At 38.5% G+C, this 21,451-nt stretch overlaps 2 protein-coding genes across 2 annotated transcripts; one reads left to right on the top strand and one right to left on the bottom strand.

Annotated features, from left to right (window-relative positions):
- Positions 1-1,201, top strand: LOC149833743 (uncharacterized). Its single transcript, XM_090009836.1, has 2 exons — positions 1-261; positions 382-1,201. Exons 1-2 carry the CDS (start codon positions 139-141, stop codon positions 823-825), a joined length of 567 nt encoding a protein of 188 aa, XP_089865962.1. The 5' UTR covers positions 1-138; the 3' UTR covers positions 826-1,201.
- A 757-nt stretch (positions 1,202-1,958) lies between these two features.
- LOC149833742 (proteasome subunit beta type-5-B-like) lies at positions 1,959-20,014 on the bottom strand. The gene is made up of 8 exons (XM_090010992.1): positions 19,777-20,014; positions 18,774-18,892; positions 18,416-18,545; positions 3,516-3,622; positions 3,229-3,363; positions 3,037-3,140; positions 2,844-2,944; positions 1,959-2,282 (listed from the first exon to the last, which is right to left on the bottom strand). Exons 2-8 carry the CDS (start codon positions 18,882-18,884, stop codon positions 2,167-2,169), a joined length of 804 nt encoding a protein of 267 aa, XP_089867118.1. The 5' UTR covers positions 18,885-18,892; positions 19,777-20,014; the 3' UTR covers positions 1,959-2,166.
- Positions 20,015-21,451: the final 1,437 nt, after the last annotated feature.

The following is a 21,451-nucleotide window of genomic DNA, read 5'->3' as shown; positions in this document are numbered from 1 at the left end:
AATAAAAAGAAAAGAAAAAAAAATTAGCAAGAAGAAAGAGAACTTAGAGAAGAACCAGGAAGCCGGGAGGAATTCTCAATTCCCTCCAAACAATCCAAACGTGAGAGAGAGAGAGAGAGAGAGGGTTCTCCGTTTGCGATGGCGATCTCGATTCCGACCTTCTCCTCGAAATTCCTCTCCGAGAAAACTGGGCGCTCCTCCCCTCTCCTCCCTCACCGGCGAACCCCCTCGACGATCGTCGCCATGGCCCTCAAGAAGAAGGTGAGCTCCTCCTTCTCCTTTCTCTCTTCCATCCAGGGTTCCCGATTCTCTTCTCGCTGAGAAATCGAAAAAAAAACAAGGAAAAGAAAAAGAAAAACCTGTGTTTTCTATTCTTGGCAGGTGAACCGGTACGACCCGGAATGGGAGAAGCGGTGGTACGGGGCGGGGATCTTTGCGGAGGGGAGCGAGGAGGTGGAAGTCGACGTCGTGAAGAAGATCGAGAAGCGGAAGGTGCTCAGCGGCGTCGAGAAGGCGGGCCTCCTCTCCAAGGCGGAGGAGCTGGGCCTCACCCTCTCCTCTATCGAGAAGCTGGGATTCCTCTCCAAGGCGGAGGAGCTCGGCCTGCTCGGCCTCGTCGAGAGGGCCGCGGCCTCCTCGCCCTCTGCCCTCGCCTCCGTCGCCCTCCCACTCGCCGTCCTCGCCGTCGCCTCCCTCGTCGCCATCCCTGACGACTCTGCCGCGCTCGTCGTGCTCCAGACCGTGCTCGCCTCCGCTCTCGGCCTCGGTGCCGCCGGCCTGTTCATCGGATCGGTGGTGCTCGGCGGCCTCCAGGAATCGGATTAGCCGGCTCGGAGGAAGGGCCAAAGTTCCACCACGTGCACGTGCAATTGCCGAATTGAGACGATATGGGGTGATAGAGACCGAGTCTTCTCTTGCACGTATCGGGATTTCTGGGCGGGCGCCCGAACCGGAATTGCTTGGGGTTCGGTCCGTTTGGATGTGGGATTAGATGTAAATTAGTGCGCGCGTGTGTGTGATTTGTTTAATTAGTAAGTGGCGGGGATTTTTGAGCTACAGTCTTCTTGATAAATTAAGCCTTGAGAAACTCAGAATTAATTCCTTTATCGGGATCTTTTCTATGTTTGAATCCGAAATTACTGTGCGGATGCAAATTAAATTAGCACATCAACACTTTTTCTTAATGGTGCTTTTCCCTTCTTACTTTTGGGTTGTCATTAATGTCAGGGATGAATCAAGATTTGACGTTTGGAGCAACATGAAATCAGTGATTAAGGCAACAGCATCGTGACACGGGATTAGTTAAGTTTTCAGGAACTTGGACAGAGTAAATCACATGGCCTTACGAAGCAAAATAGAAGAGTGCAGAGTGGAGGATTTAAAGTTTAAACACACTTCTCAAAGGAAAACTCATCCTGATACCGATGTAAAAATTAAGCTTATAATCTCAGATCCCTCTATGCCCTATCACCACCTTCACCGAACGAGATCTTCACAGAAATAGTGTTACCACAACTAACGCAAGGGCCGGTTACTAGCATTCAGCAAAGATTCTCAGGAAAAATTGCTTACATATTACCCAGACTAGCAGATATGAACATGATACCGTCGTCCTCCCTAGCAATGCACATGATCACAATCTACAAAGAAGAAACCACGATGCAGCGAACACCGAAAGTCACCACCAGGCACCATATCAGGGCAACAAAGAGGTCTCCTGACGATCGCTAATTCATGAAAAATACCATATACCAGCCACATTGCGTGAGTCACCCATGGTTAAAAGTGGTCTTGTGGATGATTGATACGAACCTATACAAACAGTTTGACCTAGACTAGAAGCCAACCCACATACTGAATGGGGAATGCCGAGGACCCAGACAATGAATCTGGTCAAGCCGATTCAAAGCTGCAGTGAGAGTTGATTTAACACATTCACATCTTCAACACAAAAGAACTATCAAGAATTTGTAAACTTCATTGATTCAAACAATGTTAGGTCGGTAAGACTTAATCAAGTGATTCGATGTCCACAACTCTGATGTCATGATGTCAATCAGCCATACTGTTGTTTTCACGAAGATGCCAAGCATTTGCTAGAGCAAAACTCAGCCTGTTGGCAAATTTCAAAGCTGAAGTGCCTGCACTACTGAAGCAGCTTATACCTCAAGCTTCCACCTCAGTCATCTCCTGTTCCTGAATCACTGGGAAGTATTTGTAATGAAGTTCCCCAACATCATCTCCTGAGAGCTTCTTCCAGCCGCTTGATCCAACATAATAAACTGGAGAAGAAAAAAATGATTAAGCAACCAAAGTGACATTGGCTTTTCTAAACCATCCACCTCAGATAGAGATTTCAGCTGATTTGGTAAGCCAGATGACCCTTCCAATAGAAAAAAAAAATGCAAGTCTTAAATTGTGACTTCCAACTCAATTAGAAGTCTTGAATAATTTAACAGCCACATTGACACAACGATCATGCAAAGTCATCAAAGCGCAAGAGGACAGCTTCTAACAAGGCCTTGACATTCATTCAACATATACTGAGACTGGTTTTAGGCAACCCACGACCAGTTATCTAAATAAGTTCTTTACAGTTGCAGGTTGCAAGACTAGGAAGCCATGCCAAAGCTCATCTTTTCTGTGCCTGCATGGTCCAAAGTCTTTCCCAAGCAGCCAAGTATAGGAGACAACACAACAAGCTTTATGGGAAGGACACAATATAAATGTCTAAAGCTTCAATAAATTACTTATCTTCATCAGTTCCTATATTTGGGATCTTCTGGTATCTTATTTCCGGTAACATTTTATCCACCTATTTTGAGAGAGAGAGAAAGACCAACCACTAGCAACTCCACCACTAGCACCATCTCTGAATGTTGCATGATAAATTGCCCGGCGTGCAAGTTCAGCGGCTTCCTCAATTGACATATCCCACTGATACCTAGAAAATTACAAAGAAATTAGAAGGGCCATAAACACTTTATGTTTAAAACTTTAAATACATTATAACAGGATCAACAGACCAAAACTCACCCACTGTCCAGAACACCATATGCATACGGTGAACCCGATCCAACAGAGAAGCGTGTCCCTTTAAGTCTTCCACCTTCACTATCAACATAATATAAACCAGGACCCTAGAATACAGAGGAACCACATAAGTAATATAGATCCCATGTTCAGAGATGGATAAAGAAAGAAGTTGACAAGTTACAAAATCTATACCGTCTCATCCCATCCAGCAATCATTGTGCCAACAGACAAGCCCATTCCACGATAAGAATAAAGAATATTTGCCAGCAGTTTAGAAGCACCAGTAACGGAAATCCTCCTCTTGTTTGCCAGCTCATGCAAACGGCACTGACAACAAAGGCAGATTACAAAACAATTAAACAATAGACAAATTGAAACAGTATCCAGCAATTTAGCCAAGCAAATTAATAGCTCATAGCAAAATAAGAGTAAAAAACTACATTGCGTTCATAATGCTATATCAAACGTGGGGAGCTTACTTTGATACCCAAATTCCTGTGCCAAAATTGGCAATCAGCAGCTCCTCCAGCCATCGTGCCAAGCATATAAGGGTTGATTTCAATAATTTTCTTGACAGACTGTGAAGCTGCAATGAGCAGAAGATAAAGATTAGACTTGACCAGGTAGACTAAACAGAATAACCACCTCGGCTAAAGATCTACAACCATGCCGCATGCAAAATATATGATATGAAAACTTTGTATGTGCAGACTAGGATACTATGATTGAAATTATGAGGCTTCACAGAAGTGCATCTTCAAGGAAGCAATGTTTAGACACTTTAGAGCATGGACAAGGTATATCTTCAACAAAGCAAACACAAAACCAACCCCAGCCCGCCCCACTTCCCATTAAAGAAAACCCAAAAAAAAATTGAGAGAGAGAGGTTGCATGCCCCTAACTCATCACACAATTGCACAATCGAGAAGATACATTTTTTTCCTATTTTTCTTTTCATTATTTACTGGTATTGAGTCTAACATGTGAATAAAAAAATTAGTGAAATTTCTAACTCCGCCTGTGTAGTTATACACTGCCGGTCCCAAGCCCGGATAAAGGAGGAGGGTTGCGGTAGGCCTGTGACAGCCAGCATAAAAACTTTGTCATATCCTATGAAAATGAACCAATATGAGAATTTCGTTGGGGCGTTCCCTACTGAGCGACGCGCTGTACTCTCTAGGCCCGGAGGCAGTGATAAATGTGCAAGGGTTGCTAGGTCGTCGCCCAGAAGCGACGCGTCACACCGGCGCCCGGGTGTGGTGTCAAATAGGCAAGGGTTCCCTCACTTTGTTGGACGGGTGGGGGTAAAGAAGTTAGTCCAAGACCATAAAATTAGGTTAGCCACTTGGAACATAGGGTCTTTAACTGGTAAGTTGGTAGAGTTAGTAGATGTTATGTGTAGGAGAAAGATTGATATTTTATGTCTTCAAGAGACCAAATGAGTAGGTGAGAAAGCTAAAGTGATAGAACCTTGGGGATATAAGATTTGGTATACAGGAATAAATAGGAATAGGAATGGAGTAGGGATTGTTATGAGTCGTCAGTTTATAGATAATGTAGTTGAGGTCCGTAGGAAGGGTGATAGAATTTTACTTATTAAATTAGTATTAGGTACGGATATTATTAATATTATTAGTGTTTATGCACCTCAAGTAGGTTTAGATGATTCCATTAAGCATCAATTTTGGGAAGATTTAGATGGAGTAGTACAAGAGACATCTTATGGAGAAAAGCTTTTCATCGGCGGTGACCTTAATGGACATGTAGGCATTAGTAGGGATGGATTTGAGAATATCCATGGAGGCTATGGTATAGGAGAAAGAAATGAAAGTGGAGAAAGGATTTTAGATTTTTGTTTGTCCTATGATATGATCTTAGCAAACACTTGGTTTAGGAAGAGGGAGTCTCACCTAGTAATATTTAAAAGTGGGGTTAATACGAGTCAGATAGATTTTTTCCTACTTAGAAAGAGAGATAGGGGTTGTTGCATCGATTGTAAGGTTATACCAGGAGAAAGTGTAGCTACACAACATAGAGTCTTAATTTTAGATCTTAGAATTAGACAATGCCGCAAAAGGGATAGACATAGGATAGATCCTAGAATTAAGTGGTGGGCACTGAAAGGAGCTAAACAAGGAATGTTTGTAGAGCAGGTAGTTAAGGAAGTTGATTGGTGTCTCGAGAAGGATTCAGAATCAATGTGGAATAAGATAGCGGGTGGTATGAGAAAAGTAGCTAAGGAGGTATTGGGTGAGTCTAAAGGCGGTGCACCACTAGGTAAGGATACATCATGGTGGAACGAGGATGTCAAATTAGCTATTAAGGTTAAAAGAGAGTGTTATAGAAATCTAAGTAAGAGTCGTGATAATGAGAATTTGGAGAAGTATATGATAGCAAAGAAGGAAGCTAAAAAAGTTGTTCGAAACGCGAGGGCTAAGGTATATAAGGAGGTTTATGACAAGTTGGATACCAAAGAAGGCGAGAAGGATATTTATAGGCTTGCAAAGATGAGAGATAGGAAATCGAAGGATTTGGGTATGGTTAGATGTATCAAAGATGAAACGCAAAGGGTTTTAGTCAAAGATGAGGAGATTAAGGAGAGATGGAAAGATTATTTTGATAAGCTATTTAATGATAGTCATGCTCAAGATCTTGGAGACTTCTCCATTCCTTTTCATGAGATAAATCGTGACTTCATGCGCAAGATTCAAAAGAAAGAAATTGCAGAGGCTTTGAAGAAAATGAAATCAAGAAGGGCAGTTGGCCCAGATGGTATACCTATCGAGGCTTGGAAATGCTTGGGAGAGAAAGGTTTAGAATGGTTGACAAATCTTTTTAACTTGATTTGGCGAACAAATAAGATGCCTAATGAGTGGAGGAAGATTACTTTGGTGCCTTTATATAAGAATAAGGGTGATATACAAGATTGCACAAACTATCGTGGTATAAAACTCATGAGTCATACTATGAAACTTTGGGAGAGGGTGATTGAGTCTAGGTTGAGGAAGGTTGTCATGATATCGGAGAATCAATTTGGTTTTATGCCTGGAAGATCAACTATGGAAGCTATACATCTTCTTAGACAACTTATTGAAAGATATAGAGAGAGGAACAAAGATTTGCATATGGTTTTTATTGATTTAGAGAAGGCATACGATAGAGTACCTAGGGACGTTCTCTGGTGGACAATGATGAAGAAAGGTGTTTCTCTCAAGTACATTAGTATAATTAAAGATATGTATGAAGGAGTAGTAACCAATGTCCGCACTTGTGGAGGGGTGACAACCAATTTCCCGATAACGGTTGGGTTACATCAAGGATCTGCTTTAAGCCCTTTCCTATTTGCGATAGTGATGGATGAGCTTACGAGATCAATTCAAGAAAATGTACCGTGGTGTATGTTGTTTGCTGATGATATTGTTTTGATTGATGAGTCTAGAGCTGGGGTTAATGCTAAGTTAGAATTATGGAGACAGACATTAGAAGCTAGAGGTTTTAAGTTGAGTAAGAGTAAGACTGAATATATGGAATGTCGGTTTAGTAAGCAACGAAGTAGTGATGGGAGTGTAGTGAAGCTTGGTGAGCAAGATATACCGGTGAATGATTATTTCAAATATTTGGGATCCATCATTCAAAAGTATGGAGAAATTGATGGAGATGTAAATCATAGGATAAAGGTTGGGTGGATGAAATGGAAAAGTGCTACTGGAGTGCTGTGCGATCGTAGAATGCCATTGCGGTTGAAGGGAAAGTTTTATAGGACGACTATTAGACCCGCTTTACTATATGGTACGGAATGTTGGGCTGCCAAGAGACATCATCTTCAAAAAATGAGTGTAGCTGAGATGCGGATGCTTAGATGGATGTGTGGAAATACAATAAAAGATAAGAGTCGGAACGAAGAGATACGTAAGAAGGTAGGTGTTGCACCCATTCAAAATAAGATGCGAGAGAATCGTTTACGGTGGTTTGGACATATTCGGCGAAGGCCTAATGATGCTCCAGTTAGAAGGTTGGAGAAATGGGAAAATATATTAGTTAAAAGAGGTCGGGGTAGGCCTAGGAAGACTTGGATGGAGATGATAGGAAAGGATATGAATGCTTTGAACCTCACCGAGGACATGGCGTTGGATAGAAATGATTGGAGGAAAAGGATTCATGTGGAAGACCCAAAATGAATTTCTTTTTTGGTTCATATCGCTGACCCCAATTGTTTTGGGATGAAGGCGTAGTTGTTGTTGTTTGTTGTTTTCCAATTTTCCCATATTAACAAGGAAGTTTCCTGGTCAGACTTGAGCGGTCCAACAAAGCTTGGCTTGATCGCTTGAGCGTAGTTATACATATTAGAGTAAAAGAGGTGCATTAAAATACCTTTTTTTTGAAGTATGAGGTGCATTAAAAGACAGATGCAGGCTTTGAGCACATGACCTTATGTGTGAAGCAACAATCAACCAATTGGAACCAGTGTTATTAAAAATGCGCCTCAAGGCGCAAAAAGCGTGCCTCGCCTCAAGGCGAGGACCTTTGTGCCTTGAGGCGCAGGCTTGAAGCGCAAATGCATAGAGGCATACGCCTCATAGGCCTTGAGGCATACGCCTCGAGGCGAGGCGCGCCTCACGGTGAGGCACGCATGCCTCGTGATTATGGTCAAATGAGGGTCAAAGCCCTCATTTGACCATAATTAAATTCTTGCCCCCGACCCTAACGAGGGTCGGGGGCCCTAATGTCTCGCAGCCCCTCTCTTTCTCGTCTCTCACAATCTCTCCCTCACTCTCGCAGCCCCTCTCCCTCTCTCTCTCTCTCGCAGTCCCTCTCTAGTGTCTCTCCCTTATCGGCCTCCTCCTTCTCGCCGGAAGCCGTTGCAACGCCGGAAGCAGCTGCGACGTCGGAAGCAGCCATACCCCAGGTAACCCGACCCCCTTCATTCTTTTTCCTTCGTGTCTGCCTCTCTCTCTTGAATCTTTGTAGCAGGCAGGGGCACAACCCCTGCCGTGCGACTTATTCCGGCAAGCCCGACCCCCTTCGTAGACCTTGAGACCAAGGTTGGGAAGTTGGCTGTACCAATGTTTATAGAGAAGAGCAGTGGGTAAAACCAAACTGAAAGCCTTGTTCGGGCTCGGTTCGATTACAGCCTAGCTGAACATGAGCTTGCACAAACTCGAGTTAGCCAAAACTGAGTTGGCTCGTTAAGCAGAAATAGTTTTTTTTTTACAAGAAGCCACAACAAAAATGAACCAGTGACCTCATTGTTTTTATCATATCTGCATAACCAGTTCATTTACTCTTATGTTTGTTGGCATATGATAAACCTAATCGTGCTCGTTTCACTTATATTGCACGAACTGCTTCTTGCTTATTGCTCAGCTCACTGAGCTCAAGTCTGAATGAGCTTTGTGCGAGCCAACTGAGCCGAGCAGTGAGCTGCTCTATTCGCTTACAATCCCTAACAGTGGGGTGAATGAGATAGCTGGATGGTAAAGTTGCACTAATCCTTTTTTTCCATAGGAAATGTTGGGGAGCTCAAGTTTGGGGACGGTTTCTCTGCGTAAGAATACAAAAAGTAGTTTTTAATATATATTTTGAATTATTTCAATAGAAATGTATAAAAGATGCAGTAAAATATCACAAATTTATTCTTGTGTATTGATTAAAAAGTCAAAAAAATTGGTGTTCTCATGTGCCATGCTTCAAAAATTTTACAAACTCCCATCTCAAACTCTTTCGTTTGTGGGTACACCCTTATTGAGTTGGTGGTTCAGTGGCCACATTTTGAATGACCTTACTTCAGGCCAGTCAGTGGCGCTTTTCTACATGAAAGATATTAGAATTAAATACATTTCCATTAGTTACATTAATGTTACTTTTACATGTTAATCTCATATTTTTTCCGTATTTATTTGAGATTTTTTATTTCGTGTTGGTTGGTGCTTCATCAATAAAGCATTTCTTATTTATTTATAATTTTAGATAATTTTTATAGTTTTTTTAAGTTTAAAAAACATTTTTTTTGAGGCTTACGCTTTGCGCCTTGAGGCTTACGCCTCGCCTCAGATTTTGGTGGAGCGCCTCGCTACGCCTCAACGCTTTTCACAACACTGATTGGAACAATTATCTTTTGAAAATATATCAAGATCTTACAGTCGTATATTATGCATCTAAACATACTAATTGAGATTGCAACTGTGTAACATGGATACTTCTACCAGGCACCCACATTGGTGTCATACCCATACTGATATTGGGTGCTCTAGTTATGTGTCTATTGATTTTGACCTTAATTCTTTATCCATCTCATGATCCAATCAATGTATAGTCTATGCTCAACATAAAAAATGTCTACTATTAACTATATATTAATTAATCATTATTTGTCAGCCACTCTATATCTTTGACTTTTTTTTCCAACAAAATTGGGGGATAGCGCTTATGGGATTCAAACCCCAGACCCCTTGGTTATGAGAGTGCAACCTAACCATCCAACTATCACATTTCACCCCATATACCTTTGATATGCTTTAGACATTTAGTTCATAACGGATAGTCTATAACTTTATATCCAGAACATTTTGTAAAATGCAGTATAATTGTGCAATTTTGCATGTGTATTTTATGCAGTTACACACATGCACATATATCCATACTCATCTTTTTTGACATTTGTGAGGTACCATTCGCACCCATGTCATACCCTGTACCTGCAGCCATATCCATGTGACATAGGACTATGCTTGCTCAAGCTCAAAAGTAGACCTGGGCTTCAGTCAGAGGCGTAAGCTTTAAGCCAGCCGGGGAAGCGGAAGCGGGAAGCGGAGGCAATTCCAAAATTTTAGGAAACTGGAAGCGCGGGGCGACTTAGAAGCGAACCATAAATTGTCTCGAAAGCAACCTAGGAAGCGAATCAGAAGCGACCTAGGAAGCGAGGGGAAAGCGAAAAAAAAGAAAAAACTAAAAAAAACACAAAAAAAACACAAAAAAAGAGAAAAAAATAAGGGAAAGAGAGCTTCCCCTAAATGAACGCTTTGCAATTTTTTTTGGCGCTTCCCCGCACGTTTTGGAAGCACCATGTTTCGCGTTTCCGAAATGCGCTTCAGGGAAGAGCGCTTCCCCATATAGTATGGCGCTTCCGGTAACCCTGCTTTAAGCTCAAAAAAGACAATCCAAGCTGAACATTTTTAACTAACATTGTGCAGTGCAAGCATTGGCAGTTAACAATAATATGTCAGCTAGAATTTTTAGATAGGCATGTCATCCAGAAGTACCATGTCCAATAAGAGAGCCCAAACAAGGTAAGAACCTACTCTCTTTTTTTTTTGTAATTTACAAATGAACCGAACATACATAGGCCATCCTTTCAGATTCCAATGACTTAGTTTATTGTGTAATTTTAACCCCATTTGAACAACTACAAACATTACCTAATAATATAGTTCATTCCAGTGTTATCAAAAACGCGCCTTGAGGCGCAAAAGATGCGCCTCACCTTGAGGCGCAAAAGATGCGCCTCACCTTGAGGCGCAAAAGACGCGCCTCACCTTGAGGCGCGGCCCTCTGTGCTTCAAGGCACAAGCCTGAGGCACAATTTTTTTTTTTTTTACAACAAGATTTCTGAGACATAATCAACAAAGTTTTTGTAGGTTAATCTCGTATATTTTTCAGTTATTTCAGTTATATAATAAGTTTCTTAGTATATTACTATATTTTAACTTTTGTTGGTTAATCTCGTATATTTTTCAGTTATTTCAGTCATGTAATTAGTTTCTTAATATATTTTAAATTTTGTTGGTTAATCTCATATATTTTTCAGTTATGTAATCAGTTTTTTAGCTATGTCACATGGGTGCGGGTGCGGGTGCGGGTGTGGGTGCGGGTGCGGGTGCGGCGCAATTTTAAAAATTTTGGACACGGGGACTCGGCTATATATATATATATATTTAAAATATATATATATATATATATATATGTCCAATGTGTGCATATGTCTATATAAATTTTGGACTCGGCTCGTGACTCTTCCAAGTTGTCTCAGATCATGAACTAACTGAGTTAAAATAGTAGTATAACTGGGTTAGAACCAAACTAGGCTGAGTTTATCATTGACTCAGCCGAGTCTTAGCTACCATGGGAATAAAACATCATCAAGGTATTAATTAAAAGCATTAACTAAAGCATGTTCTGGTAAATGCATTAAATATCTTTTGCTAAAATTCATAACATTAATTAAAAGCATTAAAAGCTTTTAATTTTTCAAAGCTAGATTTGAAAAAGAGAGAGAGAGAGAGAGATCTCGGTGGATGAGAAAGTGTTGCTACTCGTGGATGAGAATTTATTAGCTTTTATAAGAGAGAGAACTTGGTGGATGAAAAGTGTTGGTACTCGTGGATGAGAATTTATTAGCTTTTAAGATTGAGAGAGAGAATTAAATGATAATATTTAAGAATAATTTTTTTTTCTGGGCCTAATGTTTAAGACTCATGCTATATATATATATATATATATATATATATTTAAAAAATATATAAAAAGATCTTCTTCTTTTTTTGTACTAAAAATGGACATTTTTGGACTCAGTCAACATTGACCGAGTCCAAAATTAAGACGGACTCGGCCTGGACTCGTTGACCGAGTCTGACTCGGCGTTGACCGAGTCCAGGCCGTGTCCGAGGCCGCACCCGTGTCCGCACCCGTGTCGGGGCGTGTCGACTCGGGTGCGGCACCTCCCTAGCCGAGTCCGTGTGACATAGTTTTTTAGTTACTTTTATATGTTAATCTCATATTTTTTAGAATAATCTCATATATTTTAACTTTTGTAGGTTAATCTCATATATTTCCTAGTTATTTCAGTTATGTAATCAGTTTCTTAGTATATTTTAACTTTTGTTGGTTAATCTCATATATTTTCCAGTTATGTAATCAGTATTTAGTTACTTTTATATGTTAATCTCACATTTTTTAGAATAATCTCATATATTTTAACTTTTGTAGGTTAATCTTATATATTTTCCAGTTATTTCAGTTATGTAATCAGCTTCTTAGTATATTTGAACTTTTTTTGGTTAATCTCATATATTTTCCAGTTATGTAATCAGTTTTTTAGTTACTTTTATATGTTAATCTCATATTTTTTAGAATAATCTCATATATTTTAACTTTTGTTGGTTAATCTCATATATTTTCCAGTTATGTAATCGGTTTCTTAGTGTATTTTAACTTTTTTTGGTTAATCTCATATATTTTCCAGTTATGTAATCATTTTTTTAGTTACTTTTATATGTTAATCTCATATTTTTTAGTACTTATTTGAGATTTTCTATTTCTTATTGGTTGTTATTTCATCAATAAAGCATTTCTTTATTTATTTGTATTTTTAGATTTTTTTTATAATTTTTTTAAAGTTTTTTTTTTTTTAAATTTGAGGCTTACGCTTTATGCCTCAAGGCTTACGCCTCGCCTCGGTTTTTGGTGGAGCGCCTCGCTACACCTCAGCACTTTTCACAACACTGGTTCATTCTTTTCCTTTCCAAGAAAAAGAGGTAAAGAAGAGTTAAAACAAGGCCGAGAGGCACCGTGTTCAGGCCTTTTTCCAAGTAATTGAGTGTTAGCATTCCTCTTCTTCAAGGGAAAATGAGAAAGATGTGCATCTGCAATCATAGTAAAAAAGTTTAAAGCAGAAATTTATTGGCAATATTTTTCTCATGCGATTTTCAAAAATTTTATTTATCTTGCATTTTTTTGAGAAAATATCAGCTAAAAATAAATAAATATTTAAAATATATGAGAAAAAATAAAAATATTAGAAAATGAAACGAGTTTAAGGTCTTGCTTAAGATTCAAAGTTCTAAATAAAATAATTTAAAACTTTTAATTTCCACGCTGTTTTTAGGAAACCTATCTATTCTCAAAACCAGTGTTGTGAAAAGCGTTGAGGCGTAGCGAGGCGCTCCACCAAAATTTGAGGCGAGGCGTAAAGCGTAAGCCTCAATTTTTTTTAAACTTAAAAAAATATCTAAAATTATAAATAAATAAAAAATTATCACTTCTAAAAACTTAAAAAACTTTTAGAAGTTGAAAACATTTCTAAAATACCCTGATATTTATCACTATATTTACAAAACTTTTCCTTGCTTATGCTTTCTATATCTTAAATACAAGTACTCTTAGTTTCTATTTTTATTTTTAAGAGATTTTCCGTGTAGGGGGCTCTGTCCCCTGCCTCGATTTGTTTTTTCGGCAGGGGGCGGAGCCCCCTACCTCTATTTTTGTTTTCCAGCAGGGGGCGGAGGCCCCTACCTCGGATCTGTTTTCCGGTAGGGGGCTCCGCCCCCCTGCCTCAAATTTTTTTCGGGAGGGGGCGGAGCCCCCTACCTCCGTTTGGTTTTCTGGCACAGTTCGGTTTTCGGCAAGGGGCAGAGCCCCCTGCCTCTGTTATTTTCTGTTAGGCACACAGTAAGAGGGGTGGAGCTCCTATTACTATTTTTTGAAGTGTTTATTAACTTTATTTACATATTTTGGTGGATACTGCATACGATTTTGTGTTCAGTTTCACTTTTCTTTTCTGTTTTTAGATATAATGGCGAGTTCTAGTGGCAGTGTCAATACAGTTGGTTCAAGTTCTAACTCTGAATTAGAAGTTTCTCAACCACTTTGAAGGCTTGTGACAAAAAGGATAAAAGGTAGTGGTGGTGGTGGGAATGTGCAGTTTCTTTGTAATCTATGTAAGACTAATTTCACGGGTTCTTATACACGTGTGAAAGCACATCTTTTGCATATTCATGGTCAAGGAATTACGCCATGTTATAGGGTTGACAAAGACTTGTTAAAGCAATTAAAGAAAGAATAAGAGGAAGCTGAAAAGAAGAAAATTGCAGAGATGAGAAGCGATTAGATTAATCTGCCTTTTGCTATTGCTAGTGATGAACAAGAAGAGCTTTTGAAGAAAAGAAAGATGGAAGGCAATAAAACAATACAAGGGTCATTCAAAAACATGGCAAGAGCAGAAATTGATAAAAAGAATGGTCGATTCTTTTACTCAAGCTTAATTCATTTTAACGTAGCTAGAAGTCCATACTGAAAATATATGATTACATCTTTGGCTAATTGTAATTTGAGTGGTTATGTGCCTCCTAGTTCAGAAAAACTAAGAACAGTCATTCTTGCAGAGGAAAAAATAGAATTAAAAACTTGTTCAAACAAACAACAACTACGCCTTCCTCCCAAAACAATTGGGGTCGGCGATATGAACCAAAAAAGAAAATCATTCTGGGTCTTCCACATGAATCCTTCTCCTCCAATCATTTCTATCCAATGCCATGTCCTCGGTGAGGTTCAAAGCATTCATATCCTTTCCTATCACCTCCATCCATGTCTTCCTAGGCCTACCCCGACCTCTTTTAACTAATTTATTTTCCCATTTCTCCATCCTTCTAACTGGAGCATCATTAGGCCTTCGCCGAATATGTCCAAACCACCGTAAACGATTCTCTCTCATCTTATTTTCAATGGGTGCAATGCCTACCTTCTTACGTATCTCCTCGTTCCGAATCTTATCTTTTATTGTATTTCCACACATCCATCTCAGCTACACTCATTTTTTGAATATGATGCCTCTTGGCAGCCCAACATTCCGTACCATATAGTAAAGCGGGCCTAATAGTCGTCCTATAAAACTTTCCCTTCAACCGCAATAGCATTCTACGATCGCACAACACTCCAGTCGCACTTTTCCATTTCATCCACCCAACCTTTATCCTATGATTTACATCTCCATCAATTTCTCCATACTATTGAATGATAGATCCCAAATATTTGAAACAATCATCCACCGGTATTTCTTGCTCACCAAGCTTCACTACACTCCCAGCACTACTTCGTTGCTTACTAAACCGACATTCCATGTATTCTGTCTTACTCTTACTCAACTTAAAACCTCTTGCTTCCAATGTTTGTCTCCATAATTCTAACTTAGCATTAACCCCAGCTCTAGACTCATCAATCAAAACAATATCATCAGCAAACAACATACACCATGGCACATTTTCTTGAATTGATCTCGTAAGCTCATCCATCACTATAGCAAATAGGAAAGAGCTTAAAACAGATCCTTGATGTAACCCACCCGTTATAGGAAAATTGGTTGTCACCCCTCCACAAGTGCGAACATTGGTTACTACTCCTTCATACATATCTTTAATTATACTAATGTACTTGAGAGAAACACCTTTCTTCATCATTTTCCACCAGAGAACGTCCCTAGGTACTCTATCGTATGCCTTCTCCAAATCAATAAAAACCATATGCAAATCTTTGTTCCTCTCTCTATTTCTCTCAATAAGTTGTCTAAGAAGATGTATAGCTTCCATAGTTGATCTTCAGGGCATAAAACCAAATTGATTCTCCGATATCATGACAACCTTCCTCAACCTAGACTCAATCACCCTCTCCCAAAGTTTCATAGTATGACTCATGAGTTTTATACCACGATAGTTTGTGCAATCTTGTATATCACCCTTATTCTTATATAGAGGCACCAAAGTACTCTTCCTTCACTCATTAGGCATCTTATTTGTCCGCCAAATCTTGTTAAAAAGATTTGTCAACCATTCTAAAGACTTGTTAGAGACCAAAAAATTTGCATGAAAACGACATGGAGTGTCTATTGTTTCTGATGGGTGGACTGATATACAAAGGCGACCATTGATAAACTTCAGTGCTTACTCACTTAATGGGTCAATCTTTTTAAAGATTGTTGATGCATCTAGGGAGTATAAAGATGCTGAATATTTAAAGAGATTATTTGTCGAAGTGATAAAAGAAGTGAGTGAAAAAAGTGTAGTGCAAATCATTACTGACAACGCTCCAGTTTGCAGTCGTGTAAGAATGAATTTGGCAAGTGAAGATACGTATTCACATATTTTTTGGACTTCTTGTGCAGCACACAGTTTAAATTTGGCACTTAAGAGTATATGCAATCCATAAAAATATGATGCACATGCACGTGAAATGTGTTTATGGATTTAGAAAATAGAGCATGATGTTCGAAATATTAGAAATTTTGTTGTAAACCATCATCATGCCTTTTCTATATTTAATAGGCATTCTGATCTCAAGTTACTGAAAGTTGTTGAAACTCGTTTTACTTCTCTCATTGTTATGATGAAAAGACTTAAGCAACTCAAGAATGCATTGATGATGATGGTGGCTGATAAAGATTGGGATTTTTATCGTACTGAAGATGATGTCAAGGCTCAAGCTATCAAAAAATGCATCTGTGATGATTTTTTGTAGGATAAAATTACATATTTTGTTGAATTTACAGAACCTATTTGAGAAATGTTGAGAGAAGCTGACAGAGATGTACCCATGCTTCATAGAATTTATGAAATGTGAGACAATATGATTGAAAAAGTTTAAAGTATCATTTTTAAACATGAGAAGAAAGATATTGCACTTGATGATTCAGAATTTTACAATCATGTACATTCAGTTTTAGTGAGAAGATAGGATAAAAGCAATATACCTTTGCATTGCATGGCACACTCTCTCAATCCAAAATACTATGCAAAAAAATAGTTGGCAGCAGGTATTGGTCGTGTTTCTTCAAATGAAGATCCTGAGATATCAAGAAATAGAATGATATGTTTGGGAAGACTTTTTAATGATCCTCACATGTTTAAGGTTGTAAATAGTGAGTTTGACAAGTTTTCTACTAAGAGATTTGATTCTTTTGCAGCACTCGTGGCAAGGGACGAGGAAGATCCCCTTAATTGGTGGGCAACATATGGATCAGAGACACCAAATCTGCAACGTCTTGCAATGAAGTTGTTATCCCAACCTGCTACATCGTCTTGTTGTGAAAGAAATTGAAGTACATATGCTCAAATTCACAACATTAAAAGAAACAAACTCACTAGTAAAAGAGCAAAGGATTTGGTTTATGTTCACTCTAATCTACGATTAATTTCTCGCCGCACCAAAGATAAGTATAGGTACTTTTTTTTCTTTTGTATTCAAAGTTCGTATTCAAATATTTGTATTCAAAGTTTGAAGTTAAATACTAAGTTAGTCTTATTTTGATGCAGTTGTGGACCGTCCAAGTATTGGGGTGTAAATCCAGAAGATTTTGACTTGGAAGGAGAACATGATTTGCATACTCTCAACATGGACTACCTCGATCATGTTCTTCCCTCTAATTCAGACGATGAGGCAGATTTATGATAAGTTTTGTTGTTATTACACTCACAAGCTTCTTTATGTGATATATTTTGGTAAGTTTGTGTTGTTACTTCAATAGAATTACTTTTTTATTTTTGCTTTAAAATTTATAATCTTATTATTGTTATATATATATTTTAAATATATATATAGTCGTGTCCCCGTGTCCAAAATTTTTGAAATTGCCCTACACTCGTGTCGCACCCGTACCCGCACCCATGTGACATAGCTAGATAGCTAGTTTGAGAGGGTACAAGGCAAAGAGTACCAATAGATGGCACAGCCCGAATGTGATCTATGCACCAACAAAACATTCAATGTAGAAATTGTATAGGCAATCAAACCAGGGCCTTATGGAAAAGAAATGTATTAGCATCAGTTAGTAACTTCACTAGGATGCAAACCCAAATGCTAGTTATACTTCAGGAATATGTATATGCCGCAGGAACCTTCTAGACTAATGGTCACTCCTCACTAGATTATCTTCTCAAGTTATCTAAGCACAATGAATGATCAAAACACTTCTCAGATGGCTTCCTTCAAGCACATAACCTATTTGCCTTAATCTCTTGCGGCTATTTGCATTTGCATATCTTGAGTCTCTTTCACCCTTAAATCCTGCTGGCTCCTTTAAGGAAACATGCAAAAACTGAACATAATTGTAATCAATAAACATAGCAAAAGATATGAATGAACTAGTACAACATAAGACCTAAAAACTTCCATCAGTTCTGCCTATATGTTTCAAGTCGAAAATAGGATTACATGTAAAACAAAATCCCAAAAGTAGGATACATTTTGGTAAGCTTAGAAAAGAACCTGCATCTTGCATAAGTAAAATCAGCTTACAGACATATGAAGTTCCTAGAAAACCATGAGCTTACTACAGTATTAGGTACAGTGTTCATGCCAGCTCTAAAGGAGGCAACATGCTGTTAAAAGTAGGTATTTTACAAAAGCCTAGGTTTTACCACATAGAAACATGAATCATACAAAAAGTCAAAAATCATTCCAGTGCTGATAGTCACCAAGTGTGTTTAGTCATTTTTAACACTGTCAGCAGTTACAACTTCCAACTTGACAACACGAAATCACTAGGTCTAAGCGCAAAAAGTCACGCTAAGTAATCAAATTTTATAAAGAATAAATGGTTCAAAGAAGAGATACTTACATATATATCCTCCCATGCTAGCACGTGAATCAGCAGCAACCATAACTCCTTCTTTGAATATAAAAGCTAAGGTGGTTGTCCCTTTTGCTGGCTTTACCATTTGAACAGATTTTTTTTGGAAGTCGTCAAACTGCACAGAAGGAATAACTTTAGTGCATCCCTTATTGCATTAACCAATGGTCTACAATTAAATCCACGACCATCAAGCAAATATCAATCCACGATAACTACAAGAACCAACGAAAAATCTTCAGCTATCGAGTTGTCCATTCAACTAGAGAAACATCATCATTGATGGAGTCGTTGAAAAGAGCAGAATGAATTAAAGGGGGGTGGGGGGGTCATAGGGGAGGCTCACGTCTGTAACATTAGGGAATTCAAATGATGGAACCGATGAAAACCCTTCACATTCTGTGTTAACGCCATGATGGGGAGTAGATGACTCGAGCCCACTTGTGTCAAGTTTCATGATTAAACCTGTAAAACCAACAAAAAATTAAAATAGAAAAGAAGACTAAAACTCAAGATTAGTTCACTCACTTATAAGCTCCACAAAGAATGAAACCACCATTACTACCCAGAAACAGACTTTTCTTAATCATTCGGCACAGCTACGCTAATGAAGTATAACTCTCAGGTAGAAGTACTTAAACTGAGGATACTTATTCAGCAACAAGAAAAAATCAGAGCGAAATGTGTCACTCACATACACCAACAGTAAATTACAATCACTAACTCTTCAAGAATGAAAACATTCACAAACCCTCAAATAGCCAATTCAAACATCAAAATGATTTTTTCCTCCCAAATGGGATCAATTTCTCATTCTCAGACTCAATTTCCCAAATAGATGCAATGAAGAAACCTTGAAACAGAACAAAAAAAAAGGTTACTTTTCTGCATAAGCAGCTACAGCTATCTACCGCAATAGCCGACAACCATCCACAGCAAAACCCCGACCACAACATACTCATCACAAAATTAGGGTTTTTCAAGAAGACAATAAAAAGCTCCCCGTTTAACAACACATGTGAGATCACAAACACTAGGAATCAGAACGAAAACAAAATTACAGGATTTTACGAGGATGTTGTCCAAAATAAATCAAGAAACGACGAGAAGACACCCCCAAAGGATCTGGATCTCGAAATCAAAAGACTACCAAGAAAAGTGGCGAACAACACGCCACCTTGTGTTGGGACGTTGCAAGTTCAAAACCCAATGGTATGAGTTGCATAACTGGTGGGGGTCTGCTTAACCCCAGCTTTTTTCGTCAAAAAACAATCGAGAGGGGGGAAAAGGAACCCGAAAATTATAAAAAAATACCTAAAATAGAGAGAGCGAAAGAAAAACAAAATTACCTCGATGAAAATAGGAAAATTGGCGAAAATCGCTCGAACTTCAGATGCTCTCTCTCTGAAACCTTGGGAAGCAAGAAAAATATAGAGAGAGAGCAGATACGATTAGGAAAAAAGGACGGTCTGACCTGGAAATATTGTAAGAAAAAGTTCCTCAATTCTCTTGCTACCTTCTGGAGCAAGTTTAGACACTCTCCCCTGAATCGCAAAAGAGGATCTGCATATATATTCGACCAATTGGATTATGGCTAAACGGATTCGAAAAGCTCATAACAGATATCCGTAAAATTCCGATATTTGTCAGATTCAGTAACAAAAAATCAAAACCATATCCGCATCCAATTATAAACGGGTATAGTTTTAGCTTACCAAATGCAACTGGATGAAATCAAATTCAGTCAGATATCTGATAAAACCCGATTCATTGACAAACATAGATGGGATATATCATTTCCAACATGGATGTTAAAATAGATTCTGAATGTGTTATTGGATCGAATTCATTCAGACATATAAGAGACTCTTTTTCGATTTAGACTTTGAATCAGACTAACACTGAAATAAAATTCCAATGTGTTTGCATTATGTAAAAAGTATGTTTTCAACCAATTTTAACTAGATATGATACTCTCATGCAAAAATTGAATCGAGATTCAAAATCTACTTTATCAAACCTAATTTGATTTAGGATTCTGATCGAAGTTTTAGATTTAGATTTTCATCAACCATGATTGGGCGAGTATCCTCCCTGTTTGAACCCATAGCTATGTCAAGAGTTGGTTTAGGTTGCACTGGTCCGAGTCCGAACCATGCAAATAATCATGCGATTATATGCAAAACATCAAAGGAGGTTCGCATGCGAAGTTAGAGGAGGTTAGCAAATATATGCATATATGCAAATGTCAAGAGGTTCGCATATATATATATATATATATCAAGAGGTTCACATGCAAACGTAAGAGGAAGTTTGCAAATATATGCTAATGTCAGGATGTTTGCATATGAACAAGGGTAAAAATGTCTTAAAAAATTGGGGATCAGAAATTTGGATGGGAAGTCTTTTGGCAAATTGTGAGGTATTTAAAAAAAAAGGTTCCATTTTTACAAGGACAGAATGGTCATATTGTTTTTAACATGGATGTTAAAATAGATTCTGAATGTTTTTTTGGATCGGATTCATTCAGACTTTGAATTCGACCAACACTGAAATAACTTGAATGCCTTTGCATATGTAAAATGTACGTTTTCAACTGGGTATGATACTCATGCAAAATTTGGATCCACATTCAAAATCTACTTCATCAAAACTAATTTAATTTAGGATTCTGATCCACATGTATTGTTGATGTTTTAGATTTAGATTTTCATCCACCATGATTGGGCGAGTATCCTCCCGGTTTGCACCCATATATTTGTTGAGTTGGTTTAGGTTGCAGTAGTTCAATTTCAATCCGTACAAGTTTTGGCTCAGGTTGGTTGTGTTCATCCTTAGCTAGATTAACAGCACTAGACTAAGAGGACCAGATGGAAGGCAAGTGCAATACTTAGTACACTTCAAGCAAATGAAGGCATGATTATATTTTTTTATGATGAAATTCTCCGCCGATGCAGGTAATCTTCGGTGGGGTTACTGTAAAGGCCCGACAGATTTCAAAACAAAAATACCAGAATTTTTTTT

The sequence above is a fragment of the Nuphar pumila genome, chromosome 6 (assembly GCF_984573655.1).
Source record: "Nuphar pumila chromosome 6, dmNupPumi1.hap1.1, whole genome shotgun sequence".
Classification (NCBI taxonomy): Eukaryota; Viridiplantae; Streptophyta; class Magnoliopsida; order Nymphaeales; family Nymphaeaceae; genus Nuphar; species Nuphar pumila.
Note: the sequence above shows the minus strand (reverse complement) of the source record. Positions and strands in the feature narration are given on the sequence as shown.

Coding starts and splice junctions, on each gene's coding strand:
- LOC149833743 (XM_090009836.1), top strand. CDS start 139: ATGGCGATCTCGATTCCGACCTTCTCCTCGAAATTCCTCTCCGAGAAA. Junction 262..381: donor CCATGGCCCTCAAGAAGAAG/GTGAGCTCCTCC, acceptor TATTCTTGGCAG/GTGAACCGGTACGACCCGGA.
- LOC149833742 (XM_090010992.1), bottom strand. CDS start 18,884: ATGAAACTTGACACAAGTGGGCTCGAGTCATCTACTCCCCATCATGGC. Junction 3,623..18,415: donor TAGCATGGGAGGATATATAT/GTAAGTATCTCT, acceptor TGCTCATTGCAG/CTTCACAGTCTGTCAAGAAA. Junction 3,141..3,228: donor TTGCTGGATGGGATGAGACG/GTATAGATTTTG, acceptor TCTGTATTCTAG/GGTCCTGGTTTATATTATGT.